The 22,700-nt window shown below is 38.1% G+C and overlaps 1 protein-coding gene across 6 annotated transcripts in view; it reads right to left on the bottom strand.

Moving 5' to 3' along the window:
* Window positions 1-87: 87 nt before the first annotated feature.
* The window catches only part of LOC117407137 (intersectin-1-like), an 83,263-nt gene continuing 60,650 nt past the window's right edge, over window positions 88-22,700 (bottom strand). For 5 of the 6 annotated variants that reach the window (XM_059029090.1, XM_059029089.1, XM_059029092.1 and 2 more), the window contains 13 exons: window positions 20,344-20,461; window positions 17,647-17,838; window positions 10,479-10,600; window positions 10,138-10,244; window positions 9,733-9,916; window positions 9,118-9,216; window positions 8,497-8,664; window positions 7,798-8,010; window positions 6,996-7,117; window positions 6,652-6,734; window positions 6,324-6,407; window positions 4,346-4,519; window positions 88-3,184 (listed from right to left, as the gene is read on the bottom strand). In XM_059029090.1, the coding sequence (XP_058885073.1) occupies window positions 3,036-3,184; window positions 4,346-4,519; window positions 6,324-6,407; window positions 6,652-6,734; window positions 6,996-7,117; window positions 7,798-8,010; window positions 8,497-8,664; window positions 9,118-9,216; window positions 9,733-9,916; window positions 10,138-10,244; window positions 10,479-10,600; window positions 17,647-17,838; window positions 20,344-20,461 (1,815 nt within the window). In that variant the 3' untranslated portion in view covers window positions 88-3,035. Of the gene's footprint in view, window positions 3,185-4,345; window positions 4,520-6,323; window positions 6,408-6,651; window positions 6,735-6,995; window positions 7,118-7,797; window positions 8,011-8,496; window positions 8,665-9,117; window positions 9,217-9,732; window positions 9,917-10,137; window positions 10,245-10,478; window positions 10,601-15,510; window positions 17,236-17,646; window positions 17,839-20,343; window positions 20,462-22,700 lie in introns of those variants that run through there. The other variant, XM_034011815.3, reaches the window with a different exon arrangement.

The following is a 22,700-nucleotide window of genomic DNA, read 5'->3' as shown; positions in this document are numbered from 1 at the left end:
AAGGGTAGCATGTGTGAAAGCCATGTAAAATGCAGAGTTGTTCAGGGCGCATAATGACAAGACATACCATGAATCACATAAGATACATAATAAAGCCTGTTTAATAAGTTTGTTCTTATGATGGGTTTACAGTACAGTACAGAACACAAGGTTTACATTCTTCGTACCAGTCAAGACACACACATAAAAAATAATATACACTGGAATTTTGGATAAATGGTGAATATTTTAAATAAACATGTTTTACTTTAAACTTATTGACAATGAGACCCCAGCCAAAGAAAACTTCCAGAGTTTCCCTTGCTTGATTGTTTTAAACATTTAAGACGGTACACAACACCATTAGCTTTTTAATAAATTCTGTTTATAATTAAGACTTTTATGACCACATACAATATGCTATTTTTTAATAAATAAAACTAACCAATACGTTTATTTGGCAGTAAAAATGTGCACCAATGAGTTTACAACACAACCAGCAAGGGAGTGTCTGAAACATAACACTGTCAAAACAAAATATGTATTTCACACCTCCATTTGACTAAGTCTGTTGAGGACTGGTAAATAATTCAACCCAATTAAACCACTTTCATTCTAAACTTACAAACCAATCTGGTCAATAAAAATAAAGCAACATGTAGTTTCTGCAAAAGCTGTTTCTTAGCAACCTACCCCCAATCCCTGAATAATATGTAAGGGTAGGTTCTAAACATTATCAGTGACTTGGATTTGCAAGTGAAATCGAAGATAAAGCATGCATTTCCAGGGTACTTGCTAAAAGTAACAGCTAGATTGTCAAGTGTAGCCTAAATCGGACTGAAAAGCAAGTACCATGAACATCTAAAAGGACAGATACCCACCATATAATGTCGAACGAAAGTCCTTGGCAGGTTTTTATCACAATTAGACATGCCATTTTCTAGACAGATGTAAAAATATAAGTGTGACACAATCTCCATTTACCCCCAGATAACTTCATCGAAAAACAATTTAATTCCCTTGCCTAAACCACCCACATCACAAGCAAGTCAACTTGGCCTTAGAAACAAAACAAACAAACAAAAAAAAAACATTTAAAATAAATACATCTTAATATAACACAAACAAACTTATTAGCCTGTGGTTTAATATTATCACATCTGCTTCTATGATATGCAGAGTTCAAAGATATGTACAAAAATGCATTCAAATGAATATTTATAAACAAATATATTTATAAATGGGTCTAGTGTGAAATACCACAAAAAAGACTTGCATCACAAAAGTTAGATATTTCATTCCATTGCAAAATCATTAATAGCTATCCATTTGACTTTTAACATGATTTTGACATAACTTCATTTGCATAATAGTTCTTAAACTTTCCCTTTGCTCCATTCTTCAGTGAACTGTAAGCTAAATTTAAAAGCACCCAATGCCAAGATGTTTAAAAATTGCAATCCTTTTATATATATATTATCTTTTTTTAAATAATTTTTTAATAATTTTTGCTGGCTTGTCGTATTGATTAAAAGCTGAATACTGTTGCCCATGTCTGTCTAGAAAAGTAGTACAGGAGATATTTTAGTGGTTAGTACCTGTGAATACATGGAACTAAGAAGAGTTAATACTACTTGTATTAATAAATAATGCAATATAGTTACACACTGATTTAAAAAAAAAAAAAAACTTTCAACAATAATCTGTCCTTACTTTTGGTTCTGCACACTCCTTTGAAATCCTGGCAAAGCTTTGGAAACTCTTACAAAGGTAGCCTTAGGAAATGTACCTGACCCATAACTTGTGGGTGTATTGGTTACGGATCACAGATACACAAGCTGTTCCTTTGAATTAAGGTTTGCATAGTCTTTTTAAATTCAGATTATTTTGATATTTCAGCCCTTTCCATCCATTTCTTTGATATGGTTATCATGGAGCACCCCCTGACTCTGCGCATTAACATTTGAAGTTATTGTTATAAGGGTTACACTATTGTTATACTGTACTGCTACACAAAAAATTCAGATACATTGTCAAGACTATTGGTAGATCACTGTAAAAGGTAGATCATTGTAATTTTATAGTTGCATTTAAAATGATGTTTTCCATAATTAGGATTTAAAAGGACCAGTCTTCTATAATTAGTGTGTGATTCCAGGTAAGAGCCCTACTCCTGCGCAAGATTACACTTGACAGCCAATACAACAGCAGGGATTCTGACCTTGGGCTCCTTGTCCTATTCTATGAACCATCCCAGCATAGTGACAATGCTTCTTTATAAACAGGCTTACTCAAACAGTTACCCTGTTATAAATTCCTTAACTATATATATATATATATATATATATATATATATTAGGTAAGTTAATTCAATATTTCTCACAAATTTCTGCTGTAACAGAACAGGTGAATTTCAGCTGATGATTGTAGTAATATTATTAGAAACAGCAGAAAAGTTAGTGTGAACAGAAAACTTTTCCCATGTTTGATAATTTTTTCCCCATGAATTGTCATTGTTTCTAAAGAAATGTTTTCAACAGGAAGTCTTTATTAAAGTTTTTGCTTTAGATAGTATTTTATTTTACTTGGAATGTAAAAAAAAAAAAAAAAAAACAACAACATGTTTTAGACTGTTTCACCTACCCAGATAGACAACACAATGCTAGTTTTAAAACTTGTTTTCCTTTAAATTAAGGATATACTATAAATTTCACTTCACCATCATCATCATCATAATAATAACAACAACGACGACCACATGTTTGTGTCCTGTGAATAAGTAAAAGGTAATCATTTATTACCATAATGTACAGTATTACAGAATGCGTTTAGACTACAATTTGTCAGCAATATGCATTGCCTGTTGCTTTGTAATGACCATTAGGACTAAGTTTGTACCAGTCTGCAACGCAAAACCACCCACATGAATATATAAAAAAAATTCAAATCCAATGTCTGACACACCTGTTTTGTCCCAACAGCTTTTGCAGATACCCATCAGTGCTCTGTGCAGCTCTTGACCTTGAAACATAAATAATAGTAAGTCTGTTTGGTTCCTATGGTTCCTCAAACAACTGCAGGTCCAGACGCACAACTATCTCTCCAGTAGGGACTTCATGCAGGAGAAGTCGCTTGGTGATTGGTCCCTTAGAACCCTGGTCTTTCTTTATATCGGTGACCCGGATCTCTGTCCTTCCCAGGAAATCTGGAACAGAGAAGGGGGGGTGGGAGGCTGAGATTCATGTCTCACAGTCAGGACCTCCAGTGGAGCCCAGTAAAGATACACTGGCCTGGCAGAAGACTTGAAACAGAACAGGGCCCCTTGTACCTCACTGAGACCCCTGAATGACTAAACAGACAATCATCACCTCGTTAAAAATAAGAAATATTTTAATGACAAGGTTGTCTCAAGTTCAGTTGTTCCCCAAAATGTTATCTATTTTCTAGAAATACAGAACAACTATGCGTGAGACCTTTATTGCTAATTACACAACTGGACACGGCTCTCCCATTTTTTTCTATGGCGGTCAACCGTTTGGTTTTTACTTAATAACTGAAGCAGGGGTGAGAGACGACACGAATTAATGACACCTGCTCTAAATCCACAGCTTGCTGATGAAAAGCTTCTCCTGGACTCTCGAGCTCTTCTCTCAACGAGTCACGTTTTCAGTGAACTAAGAAAACAATAACTTTACAAAGTTGTAATATAATAGTGATAAATTAAGGGATAATGGCATTGCTGTGGCATGTTCCTCTGTAATAATGGAACTTCTTAGTTCAAACCTCTTCCTAAATCCCTGATTAGATAGTTAGTCTTGGCATCCACTATTGTATAAACAATTTTTTAAGATTAAAAAGGACAAATACCCCATTCTGTATTGGTAGTAAATGGATAAGTAAGGAGTCTAGGAGGTAAAAAGGGCAATAAAAAGTCTCTCCAGAGTTATTATGTTTAATGATGTATATATGCCCCAATATTTTTGGTATGGCAATGTACACATAACAAGATGTCTGATACCAAGTGTAAGGAGAAACAAAATTATTATTATTACTATTATTTGTTTATTTAGCAGACGCCTTTATCCAAGGCGACTTACAGAGACTAGGGTGTGTGAACTATGCATCAGCTGCAGAGTCACTTACAATTGCGTCTCACCCGAAAGACGGAGCACAAGGAGGTTAAGTGACTTGCTCAGGGTCACACAATGAGTCAGTGGCTGAGGTGGGATTTGAACCGGGGACCTCCTGGTTACAAGCCCTTTTCTTTAACCACTGGACCACACAGAGTTATTGAATATAACTCTTTTTCCTAGTACATTTTTATTGGATGTTCCAGCAATTTGAATGAGATGATGATTCCACTTACCATCAGGAGAGAACTGGTCACGCTCGAACACTGTAACACACAGCACATCCTGCTCCAGGTCCTTGATGAAGAACTGGCAGTTGGAATTCCACTTGGGGTTCAGGGTGTCCTGGATGGTCTTGGTAATGTGGCACTGAGAGCCCATGGTCACCTCGCAGTATGGGTTGCTCTTTCCTGAGGGCACACGAAAATCAGGACTGTAGTGAGAACTAAATAAAAGACAAGGTAAAAAATATAACACCACCACATTTTTTTTTTTTTACCACTGTTGAGGTTCAATTATTGTAGTACTACATGAAAACAAATTGCTGATTGTTTGTGAGTGTGCCTCTACTTGACTCTACAATGCCCCCTAGTGAAAACACAAAATAAAAACATAACACATTGTTTCAAAATTACTTCAATAAAAAATTCAGTTTCATGATCAAAAAGATGTTTTAGCAATGCACAGCTGAAGCTGCTAAATCAATCCGCAGGTACTCACTAATAGTCATTAAGGAAAAGGGCTCCTGAACTTAAGTATGGATCTCCATTTTATTTTATTTACCAAATTTGTCTTGGAGACTTATACTGGGTCTCTCTATATTATTTAATAATGTAATAAATTACAAGCCAGGTCCCCCCCTCCAAAATTAGTGTTTTTGCATTTCGTATTTAGAGTGTAATTATCTTACAGAAATGCTAAATTGTTATGTATTAATTCAATGGAATAAAACATGTTAATCCCTCGGACTCCCTTGGTTTACAGAGGGGCTACCAGGGTCGAGCTATAAGTAGAGCTGGGTGTCGTCAGCATAGGAGTGAAACATGAGGCTGTGTTGGTGGATGAGGTGACCCAAGGGAAGCATGTAGATATTGAAGAGAAGGGGCCCAAGAACAGATCCTTGGGGGACACCACAAGTGACTGGGTTTGCGACACCACTGCGTCCAGCATAGAAAACAGACTGCATGCTTATGGATAGGTAAGAGGACATCCAGGAGAGACAGGTTCCAGAGATCCCAGCATACTTCTGAAGGCGGTCAAGAAGAATGCTATGAACTATGGTGTCAAAAGCGGCTGTTAGGTCAAGGAGGACAAGCACAGAGGGAGCACCAGCATCAGCATTGAGCAGGAGATCATTCACAACCTGGAGCAGAGCAGTTTCAGTACTATGATGCGGCCGGAAACCAGACTGTAGAGATTCAAGCAGATTGTTGTCCATGAGCTGACTGGCTACAGCCCTTTCGAGAGTTTTTTGAGAGAAAAGGGAGATTGGAGATGGGATGGAAATTAGATAAATCAGCCGGGTCAAGGGAGGGTTTTTTGAGTACCGGCGTAACTCTGATCAAACTAACTAAACTCACTTATATTTTACAAGCCATTATTTGTCTTTTATCCTTTAGTTTCTTTAGAAAGGCATTATCTCTGCAGTGAATTGTGGGATTCCAGTCCAGGGCAAGTTGTTATCTCTGATTAAACTTGACCAATAAATACATAACCCATTTTCCCAGCGGTAGCTCGAGTTTCAATTTCATTTGCTAGTTTTATTATTAGTATTATTTATTTCTTAGCAGACACCCTTTTCATTGTCAGTTTACGGACTCAGTATGTCAGTAAAAATGCTAGTTCTCTGCATCTTGCTCTTAATTGTAATGTAATTATTGAAGAAGAAGAAGAAGAAGAAGAAGAAGAAGAAGAAGAAGAAGAAGAAAATTAGCTCTAAATTGTCTTTTCAAACACTCAATTGTAAAGGTGAGGGAAGGAAAGCTTTTCTTGTTTTTAAATGAACGCATTAATAAATAGGTGATTTATCTAATACCTCCCGACAAATACTTCTTAAAGATAATTACACGGAAAATGTGTATCAGCACACCCCCTAATAAAGAATATGCCTTTTTATCTTTACAAACCTATGGCAGTCAATAATATCAAGACACAGCAACAAAGGTGAATGCAGAGAAGATCACACTCGAATGTAAAGATGAAGTAAACACTCACCATGTGACCTGCAGGGTTTTAACTCAATGCCTTCCACAATATTCACCATCAGACGGCCAATCCCTGTTGCTCTCTGAGAACGAACTGGATAGATGGATAACAAGTATGGTAGTAAAAAGCTACAATATTCAAAGACCTCCAGTTTGGTATTAAGGTATACCCTATAATGGACTCTAATGTACATACTGTACATTCTGACATTTAAACAAATAGAAACTATGCTGTTCTTAAGAGTTGTAAGATAAATCTTTATATTCCATTCCAGCCAGTAAACAGTCATTAATTACACACATACATGTTTTTTTCAGTCTCACGTTAAAAAACGTACCTAAATAAGCCTTTTCCCTTTTCTTTTTCTCGGTTTCAATGTAGAGTTCAGAAGCAGCTTTAATCTTCTGAACCCAAGCAGTTCTGTAATACATAAATATATCAAAACACAATTTAAAACAACTTTTCTACTTTTTTACTGCATTAGTAAAATGGGACCTTCCCTCAATTTTACCCCTGATAAGTCAACAGGGGGAAAATTCATTTAAAACTTTTTGACATCTAATAAAACTGTTTGCTATGAATTGCTATAAAGAAAACACATTAAAATGGCGCCACTTTCCGTTTATCAGTAGACTGACTAATGCGCATTGCAAAGTGCGCATAGCAATCCATGGCTCCTACCTCTCATTGATGCTCTCTGCTCGGAGTGTGTAGACCCGGTCAATGTGGGAGATGTGGAAAATGGGCTCGTCTCCTGATGGGTCAGTGGGCAATTTCACAAGCACTTCGTTCAGAAATATAGGCTGCAGGAACCATTACAGAAAAGTTAAACTGGGTCAAAGGATACATATGCATGAAGTCCCTACATTGACTTCCAAAATGTTAACGATCACTGAAAGGGCATGATTCTTAAAGCTATTTACAACTGAAGTCTATGTATTAGCCACTAAATTAAATGTCTGAGTTTGGTAAGTTTTTGGCTGCATTTTCTGTCCTTTTTTGCCCCTGGTTGTTGACTGACATCAGCAGCTACAAGTCCACTTGTTAACCCACAAAGAATATAGCCTTCAGTTGATACAGGTAGGTGGACAGCTGCCTTCAGTAGTTTGAAAAAACAATCTATATATAAATTAAGTCTTGAGTAGGCTAGAACTAAGAAAATTGGAATCCTTTTGTAAACAACTGAAAACATGACTGAGACTGAAAATAATCTCCTTTCATGTTTCTGAAAGTAAATGCGAGAAGATTGGCCCCTAACTGCACTCCATAAGAATATGTCCTTTTGATACAGTGCACTTACTTGTGTCTCTATTAAATATATTCAGAATATTCTTTAATCGACAACCAAAGATCTAATCAGGACATTGTTATTGTATTTTAAAACATACAAAAATAGCCAATATATATGTGATATAATGGCCATATCTTAAGTATATTTCTTGTCCACTTGGACAGGCCACTGGACGCCACTCACTGTACTTACAGTCTTGTACATCTTGTACTGCAGGCTGGACTTGGGGCTGAAGACCTTGTCTGTTCCAGAGGAGCCCAGCGGTTTGATGACCTGTGTGAGCAGCAGGAAGTCGTTGAAGAGGAAGCCGTACAGCTCCTTGTTGCTCTTTGCCTTGTACAGTTTCCCGCTGTGAAGGAACTTCCGAGGCCCCAGGCAGTTTGTCACAGAGTTAAATACAAGTTGCTTCAGGAAAGAAAGGGAGGGAGCACTGATTATTTGCTTTGCAAGAAATGAATGGAAGAAGGGGTATAATTCCTAGGCTTAGAGTGTTATTTTATTCTTACAATTTCTTACCATTTTAAAGCACCCTCCAGACTGAGTATGTTGCACTGTAATATACAGAATTTGCTTCATATATTACAGTATGTACCTACAGCCTGTTGTGTTATTACTTACATAACGTGTATTTATTATTACTTTGTTATTTACAAGAAAATTCCAACTTATAATCACCTCATGATAAATTCCACACCCATTCATTTAAGCAACCTTATTCCAAAACTTGACCTTGATATGAACTGCCACCTCTTATACAGCGTTACCAATAACAAACACCCCCACCCAACAGAGTCTTCACAAGCAATGCAAAACATGCAATTTATTTTACTTTTAAATCACTTTTACTAAAGGGAATAGCATTATCTCTACTACTATTGTAACTGGTGTTACCTCAGACAAGCCCTCACACTGGCCGTGGGTCTGAATCCACTCTAGTCTGTCAGAGTTCTCCTTCTCGCGCACTCCCTCGTTGACCTGCGAGCACAACTCCTCTGCTTTCTCCAGCGCCTGCTTCAGGTGGCTGTAGTCTGTGTGGTTCTCAGGGGTGTTCTCCAAGATCTATCACAGGGAGACACCAGCACACAGAGCCATTAGAACAGGCCTTTTCCATGGCAGGGACCACTTTAGGGTTGTACCTTTAATAATGCAACTCGTCTACTATATTCAAAATCTCCCTGTGGTTAAAAACACTCTGTGGTTTCTGACAACTAAACTAAATGTATAGTCCCTGAACATTACACAAAGTCAGGTTTGAATGCAATTTTAAAGGGAAGTGTCTAAACCCCAAATTAGACCTCCTTTTAGTTTTTCTCTTTATTTCGCTTACAAATAAACAGTTGTGCCAAGATACATTCAGAGAAGCTTGCAGCAAGTTTCTGGTCATACTGATAAAAAAAAAACCTATTGAATAATATAAATCTATTGAATCTATTGAATAATATAAATACAATAAAATAAGTATAAGGGGACACATATTGATTGTTATCAGTAGAGGTAAAGGCTTATACTTACATTTTTAATGATTAGCGGATATCTTGTAACTCTTTGCATTGGCTTTAATAAAAAACTAGACAGTGGCATCCCTTTGCAGCGTGGGTCCATCGCTAACCTCTGAAATTGAACAAAGAAATGTATGAGAATCACAGCACGTAAATACAGGCATTCATTATGTAAATACAGGCATTCCTAACACCTTTAATTTTAGAAAACTAGATAAAATAGGGACAGTTTAATTAGGACCCACTGTAAACTTTCTGCGTTGGAACCATTTATTTTTGTTTGTGTGATAAAAAGCACAATTGCTGCAATAAGTATTATTACAATTTCAAAAAAGGTAAGAAAGATACATACACTTATATTTCATACAATGTATAAAAAGTTGTTGAATACGAGTCCTAGTTCCCGTACTTTATAGCTGGGTAGCAGTGAAGCTGAAGGATTAGTCCAAGGAAGAGATACACTTTTTATGAAATGATTAATATCCAGGTTTCAGCCCTAAATGTAGAATACAGACCACCCTTGCGCATGAATGATCAAGACTCAGACTTGTAATACCAGTGTATATCACTGCATTAGCTTGCTTGCTCTTTTCAAACTGCATGTCACGCTGTTTCCTGTATTTCTTACTTTGAGAAACTCCTTGAACTCGGGCACCTCGTCTGTCTTTTGCTGGATGAGGGTGGCTCCGTTCAGCTGGCAGCTGCAGAATCGGATGTAGGGCTGCATGTGAGGTAATTGGGCAGTCAGAATGTCACCAATCATCTTCACTGGCATCCTCTCCCCAGACATCTTCTTGCGCACCCGCAGCGCCCTGCAGCCCAAGGAAAAATACAGCAGGTAAAGTGAAGATTGAAGCAGCTCAGCAGACTAATACACTCAGCATTGAACATCAAACCTGAACTCCAGTCACAGTTAAAACATGAGACTATTTATTTCATTTCAGTTAAACTGTATCCAATTGAGCTTACATAATACAAAGGATGGATTCTAAGTAAAAGTTAATATAGTCCTGTAGGGGGTTGGGAAACATACTTCAGTAGCTTGATGTTGCACATAATCAGTTCTTTCCAGTTCACAAAAATCATGGACACCTCCTTCTCAGTCAGTAGCTCAGACTCTAGCATGGGCTTCTGAAAGGTCTAGGGGGACAATAGGTTAGCATTAAGACTGTATGCATGTAGATAGCAGAGAGACAGAAGACAAACTGGTGTTGTTTTCAAGAGACATCCTTTTACAAATAAGAGCAAAAAGAGAAAAAAATATATAACGCCTCAATGACAGGTGATATTTCTTGATTTAAAGGAATATAGAAAACCTAATGAAAGCAAACTAAAACTGGTACATTGGAAGTGTATCCAAAGGGGAGTCCATACCTCTGTGACCAGCTGGAGGTCATTGACGTAGTTCTCTTCTGTCACAATCAGCTCATGAATGTAGCCTTGCCTCTTCCTCTCCGTAGGGGTCAGCATGTCCAATAGGTGTAAATCGGCGCACCCTGCAAAACATCCGGTGGCTGTCAATTACATCTGTGTGTTAGTTCAACCCAGCCTAGGAATAACGTAGATGGGTTACAGCAGCTAGCAAATTGTAAAAGAGAAACTGCTTATAAACTCAATTTGAGATTCATTTTGGTGTTCGTTAGAAGTTTTGGATTGGCAGCACTAGAGAAGAACACCTCTCAGAAAAAAAGAAAACTTTTAAATAACATCAGCCTGCTGCAAATGCACCACTCTCGTGAAAATCAACTCTTCAGTCATGACTGTGTGATGTTGTCACGCCAATACATTGTGAAACAGCAAAAGAACGTCCTTTGGTCAGCGCGACTTTAAGGGCAGGGTCAATTGCTTTCTCACAATAAAAATAGCTGTAAAAACCCATGTAAACCGGAGCAGGAATTGTGCTTGTGTGTCACGAGATTTCAGCAGTCAAGATCCCGTTTAACTGGCGGAATCTCACGTTATTCCTCAGCAAAGCCATACCAAACCACACACACGAGAAAGAACACAAAAGATGCTGCAAATGTAACCCTCTCGTATAGCCTATTATTAATGTTTGTATAAATGCATGTTGTTAAGCACAACTAACTGAACTTTTAGCCTTATATTAGTAGTAGTAGTAGTAGTATTTTCTTTCTATAATTCTTTTAAGATGTCCCAGGAACAGAGCTCCACCTCTTCTCCCACTGCACAGAACTGGAATGAATTGTTAGCATCAGTTGGCATATTGTACAATTAGTAATGGATATAGTTAACAAAAAACATAAATGTACAGTATCGCTTAAAATAAAGACTTTTGTTTGAATGTTTTAATATTACAAGACATCCATGTTTCATGATAATGTGTGTGTGTTAAGCGGATTATGTGCCTGGCCCTTCTACCGCAGCTGCAGACCAGCAGCAGGCAGGGTATAGGGACTGGCAGATGTGTACAGGAACATTAGGATGCTCAGCCTGGTACTCCACCTATATAACTGCCAGTGCATGAAGCTGCTCAGGAACCTCATATGTATTTTTACATATCCCCCTGTTCTCAATCTTATATTCATATAGGCCAAAGGATCATACCGTTTTTTATTGTATTGTAGTGTAACCCCCCGTGTTTCCACATTTTCCACCTACATTTATAGACTACTTTAATCAAATAAAACTTTTAGATGTTATGCACATCTATTTTTTAAGTAGTAAAGCTCATACTTAGTATTTTATATACTTGTGTGTCTGTGTGTGTGTGTGTGTGTTTTAAAGGTAACGAGACACAAACAAGTATGCGTGATAATTCAGAATGTGCGCGACAACAAGTTAATTCTTTTCTCGTTCATTTTTCTAAATCTTCACTGCAACATAAATACAGATTTAAAAAAAAAAAAAAAAAAATATGCAGGAAAGCTTCTTCATTAAATGTCAATTTCAATAAAGTAATACGTGATTATATATATATATATATATATATATATATATATATTAGGACAAGTCTAGCTAGGCTATGAGGCCAACTGTGGTGAAAATTCCCAAACAGAAGCTGTTGGATACAATTTTAAAGAGAAGTATCTACAAAGTATAAACCCTGTCAGTTCTCAAGACTTTTAAAAAAGAACAGATTAAATCCAGTGAGCCAAGACTTTAGCAAGTACCTTTATATCAACATTAAGGAGGGAGAACGGATAGTATAAGCAGCAATAATAAAATCGATTCTTCACAAAGGGGCGGTTATATGGACAGCGACATGAAATGAGAATACAGGAGTCAGCAAAACCAAAAATTAAGAGTCAAGAACTCGTAATAAAATGACATGGCAAACCAGTCCAGACCTGGGAATTTACCACTCTGCATTGACTACTTGTGTGACTACTCCTGCAAAAAGGGCTCCTCAAAGCAAGAATTTCATTAGACTAACAGGAATATCTAGGAGGTTCAGAACCTCAGAAGATTCAGATTTATAAAAGGCAAAATAGAATATATATATTTTTTATATTCCACTTTTATTTACTGTTAACCAACCCATACTTTATGTAAATAAATTCTTTCTACATAAATTGGGGGAGGGTGTGGTGGAGTTTAAGTATTGATTTTTTTATGGGACAGTGGTCCATTGTGACATGTATTAACTTTGGCAGCATAAAATGTGTTTGTGCTAGTGTATGTTGTATGTTAGTTCTATTCATGAACAACCCTTTGACTGGAGAGTAAAAGGTGACAAAAAGGGCAGTGTGACGACTAATATCATAGCAGTGTTAGGGGAAGGGTTAAAACAGAGGTCATGTCTATTCAGTGGACATTATAAAGATCTCTGGCATTATTTTAAGAAGCACAAAACCAGAATACAGGGAACCATTTTCTATTTAATTAAATTTATAAGCAATTTTATATCTATGATGAATAAATATAGAATAATAGATGGGCTTCAGTGAGTTACAGGAAAATAATTCCATCTAGGGTTTCTGTGATGTTATAAATTACGAGACCGAAGGTCGAGTAATTTTAAACTGTCACAGAAACCAGAGATGGAATTATTTTTTTTTTAACATATACACTACCGGTCAAAAGTTTTAGAACACCCCCATTTTTCCAGTTTTTATTGAAATTTAAGCAGTTCAAGTCTAGTGAATAACCTGAAATGGTACAAAGGTCGCGCGGTAAACAGCCAGAGGTGTTTTGGTTTTTTTTTTTTTGTTTTTAAAAAAAAAAAAAAAGTTTAGGTTACCAAAAATTGAATAATAATGTACATTTCAGAGTTATACAAAAAGGCCTTTTTCAGGGAACAAGTAATGGGTTAACAACAGCTGTTCTGCAGCAATGGAAGTAAATTAAGCCTTTGAAGTTGATGCTAACAGTTCCTACAGGTGTCCCAACTTTTGTTGATTACTTACAAACCCTCTGTCTGTATAAAAGCAGTGTTGGAACAGACTGTTACTACACCCTCTTAAGCATTATTTGGACAGTATTGTACTGCAGGAAGTAGTATATTGCTCTCATAATGGCGAGAAAAAGGCAATTAACAAAGGAAGACAGACAGACCATTATAACCCTTAAAAGTGTAGGTCTTTCCTTTAGAGAAATTGCAAAGAAAGCCAAGGTGTCAGTGAGTATAGTTTCCTACACCATCAAAAGGCACTTGGAAACTGGAGGAAACTCTGACAGGAAGAGGTCTGGCAGACCCAAAGCCACAACAGAATCAGAAGACAAGTTTCTGAGAGTCAACAGCTTGCGTGATAGGCGGCTCACAGGACAACAGCTTTAAGCACAGCGTAACACTGGTCGAAGTAAGCAAGTCTCAGTTTCAACTGTGAAGAGAAGACTTCGAGCTGCAGGTTTGACAGGTCGAGTGGCAGTAAGAAAGCCATTGCTAAGATGGCAAAATAAGAAAAAGAGGCTTGCCTGGGCCATGAAGCACCGCCAGTGGACTACTGAAGACTGGAAGAAGGTCTTATGGACCGATGAATCAGAATTTAAAATCTTCGGTTCATCACGCAGGGTTTTTGTACGCCGTCGAGTAGGCGAAAGGATGGTTCCTCGGTGTGTGACACCAACTGTCAAACATGGAGGAGGAAGCGTGATGGTCTGGGGCTCTTTTGCTGGATCCAGAGTCGGCGACTTGCACAGAGTGAGTGGCACCCTGAACCAAAACTGCTACCACAGCATTTTGCAGCGCCATGCAGTACCCTCTGGTATACGCCTAGTTGGTCAGGGGTTCATCCTACAGCAAGATAATGACCCAAAACATACCTCCAGGCTATGTCAGAACTAGCTTAGAAGAAAAGAACAAGACGGTAGGCTTCAAATCATGGAATGGCCAGCACAGTCTCCAGACTTAAACCCCATCGAGCTGGTTTGGGATGAACTGGACAGAAGGGTGAAAGCAAAGCAACCTACAAGTGCAACACATTTGTGGGAACTTCTGCAACAGTGTTGGGAAGAACTTTCCGAACAATATTTGATTTCCATTGTAGAAAGAATGCCACGAGTGTGTTCGGCTGTTATATCTGCAAAAGGTGGCTACTTTGATGAGTCAAAAATTTAGATTACATTTTGTTAAACAAAACGATTCCAGGATTTCTTTTTTATCTCCAATTGTTTATTTGTTCTATGCTTTAATTTCAGAGTACATTGAGACATTAAACTGCGTAAATTTCAATAAAAACTGGAGAAATGGAGGTGTTCTAAAACTTTTGACTGGTAGTCTATATATATATATATATATATATATATATATATATATATATATATATATATATATATATATATATACGTAGTGTTTCAGTGCTGTACAAACGTTCTGTCGTTATCCGTTTCTCCGAGATATGACTACCAGCTTTACAAACTGAAATCGGGAGGGTTAAGCAAGCAATTGTTTAGTTTGAATGAATTTGACAATTAGGGCACAATGAGAACTGCAAGATCTAAATTCCAATATAAGGTCCAATACTGAGCCAGTCTGTACATCCCAATATATATAAAGAAAAGAAAGCACACACTGATATGTCTACTATTACCATGGCGCATTTAATAGTTATTTATACATGTCATTTCTATAAAGACTGCGTTACATTTGTTAAAGCTATATATATAATATATATATATATATATATATATATATATATATATATATATATATATATATATATATATATATAATTACATTCATTTCCATGAAATACTTCAGTAACAAGTGCAACGGAGCAGGAGCCTCAATTGTTCTTTCTGCATTGTAATGGAGAAGAGAGAGAGAGATACAGCATTCATTGTGGACTTTCACCTTTTTTGATAAATATCAAAGCTGGTAAAAGTACATCTATGATCCACCACTATTCCAACAAGGATGGTAGGTCTTTTGTGAAACAGTATGAACACTTTAACCAACATTTTTTATAAAAGCAGCAACTTCCAATACTGTCATAATACAGCATCATTTGATAACACACATGGTGCAAGCCCAATGCTTTATTATACCATTAAAACTACAAATACTGTTATCAGATGCAGAAATAATAAACAAAAAAAGAAGATATGGTACCAATATACTATACTTTAATTGTCATGCTTCAAGTAGTTACAAAATGTTACTCATGAATTAAACTTGTATGTGTTTAACTTAATCCCAATACTTGGCAGAAAGCTCCATTGAATGTTAATTTGTATAAATACCACAGTCTAAAATATTTCACTTGTAAACATTGGAATTAACTGGAGGGTAGTATTTTTTTCAAAACATTCTTTCTTGTGAAGAAAGTGGATTTCTTTGTTCATTATATATTCATCAACAAAAAATTGATACAAAAACCAAGCTTAGCTAATATTATAGAGAGAGAGAGAGAGAGAGAGAGAGAGAGAGAGAGAGAGAGAGAACTGAAAGGTTTTTGTGATTATTCTTGTAAGACTGTGTTGCCATATTTCAAGCAAAAGTGAACTCAATTTAAAACCTACCAGTCAGTTTATTAAAATAATAATAAAAAATTAAAATACTATGTTTTAACGATCATAATAATAAAAAAAAAAAACAACAACACTATCCAATATATTTGATCTGGAATATAAAAATAAAAAGTTGGTCACTGTATGTGACTAACAGTACTTGGGATACAGATGCTACAACAATGGACTTTTGTGGCAATACAAACTTCATAGTAATTTAAGAGAAGAATGGAGCAACTAAACGGACATTAACTAGTAAAGACAATGAACAGAGAATCATCACAAAAGTCCTTCTCCCCAACCACTTCATACATTATGATCAATAGGCCAGCCACAAAGGCATCCACACTAAATTAACTACTAACTGTTGTGGCTGCTAGAAATATTCTGGATGGCAATTGTACTTTTTCTTCTTCATAGTGTTTTTATTTTATTTATTTATTTAAACCATCCCTCACACCTCTCCCCTCAAAAGAAAAGACACAACATAAAAGTTACATGATATACAACAAACACAGGGACATTTGAGTGGGTAAGCAAAGAAGTTCTGATTTCTTTATGTTTAATTTGAAGAGCATTATCATATACACCATTTGTAAGCAGCAACATTCTCCCAATTACATCGACTCCTAAAAGTCTAAACTTTGTTGCTTACCCCCTAGTGACTGGAACACAAACACATTCACTACGTTAGGTGTCTCAGGTGATGTGCATTATGAACAGTAAACACCACATGCAGCATTCTTTGATAGTGGGTCTTTTTGCAAGGTAGGGGAGGGGAAGGGTGGGAGAAAAGCCAATGGAAGCAGTTTTGCCTTTTTTTCTATTAACTGTAGACATATTCGGTTTAAAAAATATATATAATAAATTGCGTGTTAGAATTAGTAAACCAAATTCCGCAAAAGGACCCACTATCCTGACTTATGTTTTGATGTTTTTGTTTTTTTTATGTTATTTAATTTTTTTTTTTTTAATTTCAAATCAAAATTACTTAAAATAAAAATAGTAGGAACGTGAATGTTGATAACGTGCATCTAACATTAAAAATGAGGTAATAAACTGCTTTGCAGTGGGTTCTTCTAGTCAGAAGGCAGTTGGTGATCATGCAGGAGTCACATGATCAAGGCTGCATCTCCCATCATCCCTCGGGGCAGTGAATAGGGGATAGTGGGTCTCTTTGAGGACTTTCAAGCCTGAGTGGGGAATGGGCAACATATGATTCCTAGAAAAAGGAGGAAAACACAACACATAAGCAAAAAACAAAAAAAAAATAAAAATAAAAAACAAAATGTGCAAAAAATACAAGCTTGGAGAAACAAAATGAGTCAGGCATAAAAAACAAACAAACAAAAAAACACAACAGCATGACACGAACAGATGAAAAAAAACACAAAAAAAAAAGTATCACATGCTACAACACGGATGGGACTAACAGCAAGGGTGGGGAAAGAAATAAACAAAAGAAACAACTAAATATTGCACTACAGAAGGTCTTCAAAGAGATAAGTGCAGCAAACATTCAGCTTTGAATCCCGCAACTGGTTAGCTGACTCATAGTAATGCTGCATGTTTCTGTTATTTAAAAAACATTAACGTAAATAAAAATCAAAGAAAGGTACAGTATTTCACTTACATTGCTGACTGGGGTCTGTGTCGGTCGTTAGTTTGACGTAGTTAGATGGAAATAGCCCCACGGAGCCGTTTAGTTCCCCTTTCCACCAATCAGGGTCCTCCTTGCTCAAAACGTTTAGAATTTGTCCTTTTCCAAAGGCAAGCTCGTCATCGTTCTGTGCAATGTAGTCGTACATGCCTATCACCTGGCATACTGCAAAACAGAACCTGTATTTAGAGGCAACATTTCACATCAAAAGAACAGGATCTGAAGGGCTTTGAAGTTATTAACTGCATTCAGGATTTCACAAGCTCTACCAACATAGTTCCTTCATTAAAATGTGTGTGTCAAATGCATCTTTACACTTACTTAGACCACTATCAAGGTACTGAGGTCTGGTTCAACCCCAGTTAAACCACTATATTGGTCTAACTTAAACTCTCCCTCAACGTTTCAAACACTTAATTGACACTAGTGTATGTGTGGGAATGTAAGGTTGGCAGGGATGGGGTTAAAGCTATCCCTGTCAGCAGTCACAGGTGTGGCTATTCTCCAATTAAGTAATTGGTGCTAACTGGGGAGTAGCCAGATGTATACAAGGACCCAGAAATCCTTTGTTTGTGGGATGGCAGACTGGAGGATCTCCTTGGTGGCCTTGAGGACCAAGGTTGGTGCCTTATGTGTGGGGAGTTCGGGCACAAGGTGGTATGCTGCCCCCTCCAAGCAGAAGAGGAGGAGCTACCTGCCTAGAGAAGACCAAACTGCCTGCCCCAAAACAAAAAGGGGAGGAGAGGCCGTTCCTGGAGGCGAAGAAAGGAGACGGTACCATCTCCAGTGCCAGAGAGAGAGGTGCTACCTGCCCGAGTGCCAAAGGGGGAGGGGCTGCTGCCGTCTCCACAGCTGGACAGGGAGGGGCCGATGTCGTCTTCAGAGCCGGAAGGGGAGGAGCTTCCCCTGGCTCCAGTCAGCAGGGCAACCATCGGGCCAACCTCACCATGTCCACGTCCAGAGGGCTCAGCGCCTGCGCTGCTGTCAGTGCCACTGCCAGAGTGCCCTGCATTGTAGCTGCCAGTGTCGCCACTGCTGGAGTGCCCCTCGCCTCTGCCAGCATCGCCATTGCTAGAGTGCCTCACACATCCGGCACCGCCGGAGTGCCCAGCATAGCAGCCTGCGTTGCCACTGCTGGAGTGCCCTGAGATACTGCCATTGCCACTGCTGGAGTGCCCGTGCCACTGTCGCCTGAGTGTCCAGCGCCAGTGTCGCCACTACCAGAGTGCCCAGCGTTGCCATCACCAGAGGGCGCAGCATTGCGACCCCCTGTAAAGTAGCCCCAAGGGGGCAAAAGTCACTTGGGATTAGGGGGTAGAAAGGGGGTTAAACAGTCACCCCCTCACAGAAGCCCAGGGGTCACAAAAGAGGTTAAATGGGCACCCCTTTATGGAAGCCAGGAGTTGTCACAGGAGTTAAACAGACACCCCTTTACAAAAGCCCTGGGGTTACAAGAAGGGTTAGACGGGCGCCCCTATAATCAAGGCCCAGGACCCCCCCAGCCGAAGGAGGTGGTGCAGGGACCACCTCCACCACGGAACTGACCAATCTGCCCACCAACCCAACCACAAAGAATCCAGAGGGAGAAAACCGGACAAGTGGGAAGGGGGTTGTTGTTTTAAAGGGGCAGGTGGACGATTGCGGCCACGTGTGGGTTGCACAAGGAAGGAGGTATGTGGCAGAGCAGAAGCCGTGCTGCTCTAAGTAGTGGGGAACTTAAGGTTGGCAGGGATGGGGCTAAATCTATCACTGCCAGCAATCACAGGTGTAAGCCTTTCCCTAATTAGGAGTGTTTGTGCTGTGATTTTTGTATTGGTTTGAAAACTTTATAGTGAAGGCGAATGCCCAGCCTGTACTGTTTTGTTTTGGTTAAACATTTGTTTTGGCCCTCGTGTCATGTTTATTTGTTCCTGTGTTTTATGTGTTATTTTGTTAAATAAATGTGCGCACACACGCTTAAAACTGCAGCTTTCCGTCTCCAATTCCTGCTGGTAACAGCTTGGGCCGTGATGCTACCCTGTCACAACACCAATTAATTTAATTCATGAGATCCACTTCGTGGTTTAATTTAGAACCACATAACATATTGCACTAGTGTGTTTGTCAAATGTATGGACTATGCAGTCTTTGGAATCTTTCATGTAAGCAATATATATTATATATATATATATATATATATATATATATATATATATATATATATATATATATATATACACACACATACATATATACACATACACACTGTAAAAAAAAAAATGTTTAAATATATATTTTTACAATTCCAGCAGCAAAATCCTCAAACAGTTAACTACTGTAAACCTCTTGTATTTAAGGTTACTTGAAATTTAAAATTGTGGAGAACTTTTAAGGAAGAGCAGACCAATAGACTGCAACCAAGTACAAAATGCCACACAATGAGGCTTATGGTGCCAGTCTACTGCTACCTCTTAAATATTCTTCCAGTATTTTACTGTCATGCATTGGCCTCTACCCTTCAGCAGCAGTTATTATTATTATAATATTTGCCAATTAATCATGACTTTGTGACTCTCCAAAATGTTAATGCATTAATGTTTGATGCATTAAAGATGAGGAAGATGCTGCATCACATTGCTGGTACCCACCCACCCCACCTCAAAAGGTTTAATATTATTTAAAACCACCTACCTGCATTAGGAGCTGTGGGTTTGGGGGGCTCAGTTGGGGTACATTTACTGGTATTGGGGCTCAACAACTTTACATAATTAGCTGGGAACCACCCTATTTGTCGTTTCTTCCCTCTAGCCTAAAAAAGCAGCCAAGAAAATATGTTTTTTAAATATCATGCTCTGCAAGTCAATGGACATTTCTCAGTAGGGGTCGTACTGGTTAGATCAAGGGCTAAGAGTTACTGTAGGAGATCAAAGGTCAGTCAGCAACTGCCTCAATGTGTTGGCTTCATTTGGACAGTCAACAAAAACACCTTCTCCAAATAAAACTTAATTCAAACAGTATACAGAAAGGTTTAAATCACATCAGTATGATTACATTAGATCAAGTTTTCAGAAAACACTTGTATTAGGAAAACTGAATCAGAAAATCGGTTGTCTGAAAGAGACCTTTCTGTGTTTACATGACTTGGAATAGATAATCCAATTACAATTCTCATAAATTCAACTGTGTACATGGATTTCATTTTTTTGGCAAACGCAGAGCATTTGTGCATACGCAGTAGCAATTAGGAGGGAACAGACAAGGCTTGGTTCAGCCTGCAGTAAGACTCAGGCATGAATTATCAGGTAATTTAGATTTAGCGAAGTTGCAAATTATTGTGCTGTATTCAACAGATTATTATCCTGTACATCTCTTGTTCCCCAGCGTGTGCAAACTGTCCACTCCTTACAACAGTGCATCTTTTTTTTTCATATAAGCTACTGTACCTTACATATGGTACTGTAAATTCTCAGTGCATTTTACCAGCTAGAATTCATTTGCTGCGCTAACAGTAAAGGCAATTTCTGTGTGAACAAGTACAGTTGTAATAATGGAGTTTTCTTTTGATCAAATACTATTAGTTTATTTAAAAATGAATAGAACTTTATCCTTAACTAAACAAATGGATCCGTGTAAACTGATCTGTGACTGAAATCCGATATCCATTTCTAACTCTGTTATTGTTTTTTAAATACAACACAAAATAGAAAAGCATCCCTTGGAGTACATATTATATAATCTAAAATCATTAAGCAGCTCCCATTATGTGCCTCCAGCCTGCTTTTCATCTCCACCCTTAAACAAGACACCGTTCTATAGCTTGACAAGCAAAACTGAGAAACAATAGTTACCATACTGTCCTTTCTCCTCGTCTTGATCTTGTTTTGTTGATCTTTTTACAATAAAAAAATTGTAGAGCTCTAATATTTACAAAAAGTATTACTGTCCCCAACATTGATCAATGGACATTGAAATAGGAATATCACAAAACTCGTTCTCCCAATTCCCACTGGTACCAAGCCTCGTCTCTGTGTCCAGAAAGTTTAATCATTATTGCTGCTGTGTTCTTTTTTTTTTTTCTCGAAAATGTGGATATAGCTGCTTTAATAAACACTATGTAACACAATTTTTGTTCCTGGGTAGTAAGTGTTATTTCCTAATTGCTTATGCCTCAAAAGTATAGAAAATGGCTATTATTCCCCACAAACTTTGCTTTTGTGACCAGGACAGTGATATTTTGAAATTTACCTATTTCCAATGAGAAAACGGGCAAATTTGTGTCTTTTCGTTCACATAAAGCCAGAAAAAAACAACATATGAATCCAAATTAACATGTATTTATACTAAAGTAATACAAAAATGACTACAAAAGATTTAGAAGTGAGTAGTTTTTCGAGATTTACGATTATACTGTAAATCACTTTCGCGAATCAGCCCCCAAATGTAGTCTCCCATCATGTTCTCGTTATACTGTCCTTGGTTGCGGCGTTCAAAGTCCAGTATATCCTGGTGGAAGCGCTCGCCTTGCTCCTCCGAGTACGCTCCCATGTTCTCCTTGAATTTATCAAGATGAGCATCAAGGATATGGACTTTGAGGGACATCCTACAGCCAATTGTGCCGTAATTCTTCACCAGAGTCTCAACCAGCTCCACATAGTTTTCGGCCTTGTGATTGCCCAGGAAGCCCCGAACCACTGCGACAAAGCTGTTCCAAGCCGCTTTCTCCTTACTAGTGAGCTTCTTGGGGAATTCATTGCACTCCAGGATCTTCTTTATCTGTGTTCCGACGAAGACACCGGCTTTGACCTTTGCCTCAGACAGCTTAGGGAAGAAGTCTTGAAGGTACTTGAAGGCTGCCGACTCCTTATCTAGAGCTCTGACAAATTGTTTCATAAGGCCCAATTTGATGGCATCAGCACCTTCCGGGGGTCCCAGCCGTACTCATCATACTTCAAGGCGTCAAGCAAGGTCTTGATGCTGTTGTAATCCTCTTTGAGGTGCACCGAGTGAGCCAGGGGAAGAGACGGGTACTTGTTACCATTATGGAGCAG

The sequence above is a fragment of the Acipenser ruthenus genome, chromosome 8, assembly GCF_902713425.1.
Source record: "Acipenser ruthenus chromosome 8, fAciRut3.2 maternal haplotype, whole genome shotgun sequence".
Classification (NCBI taxonomy): domain Eukaryota; kingdom Metazoa; phylum Chordata; class Actinopteri; order Acipenseriformes; family Acipenseridae; genus Acipenser; species Acipenser ruthenus.
Note: the sequence above shows the minus strand (reverse complement) of the source record. Positions and strands in the feature narration are given on the sequence as shown.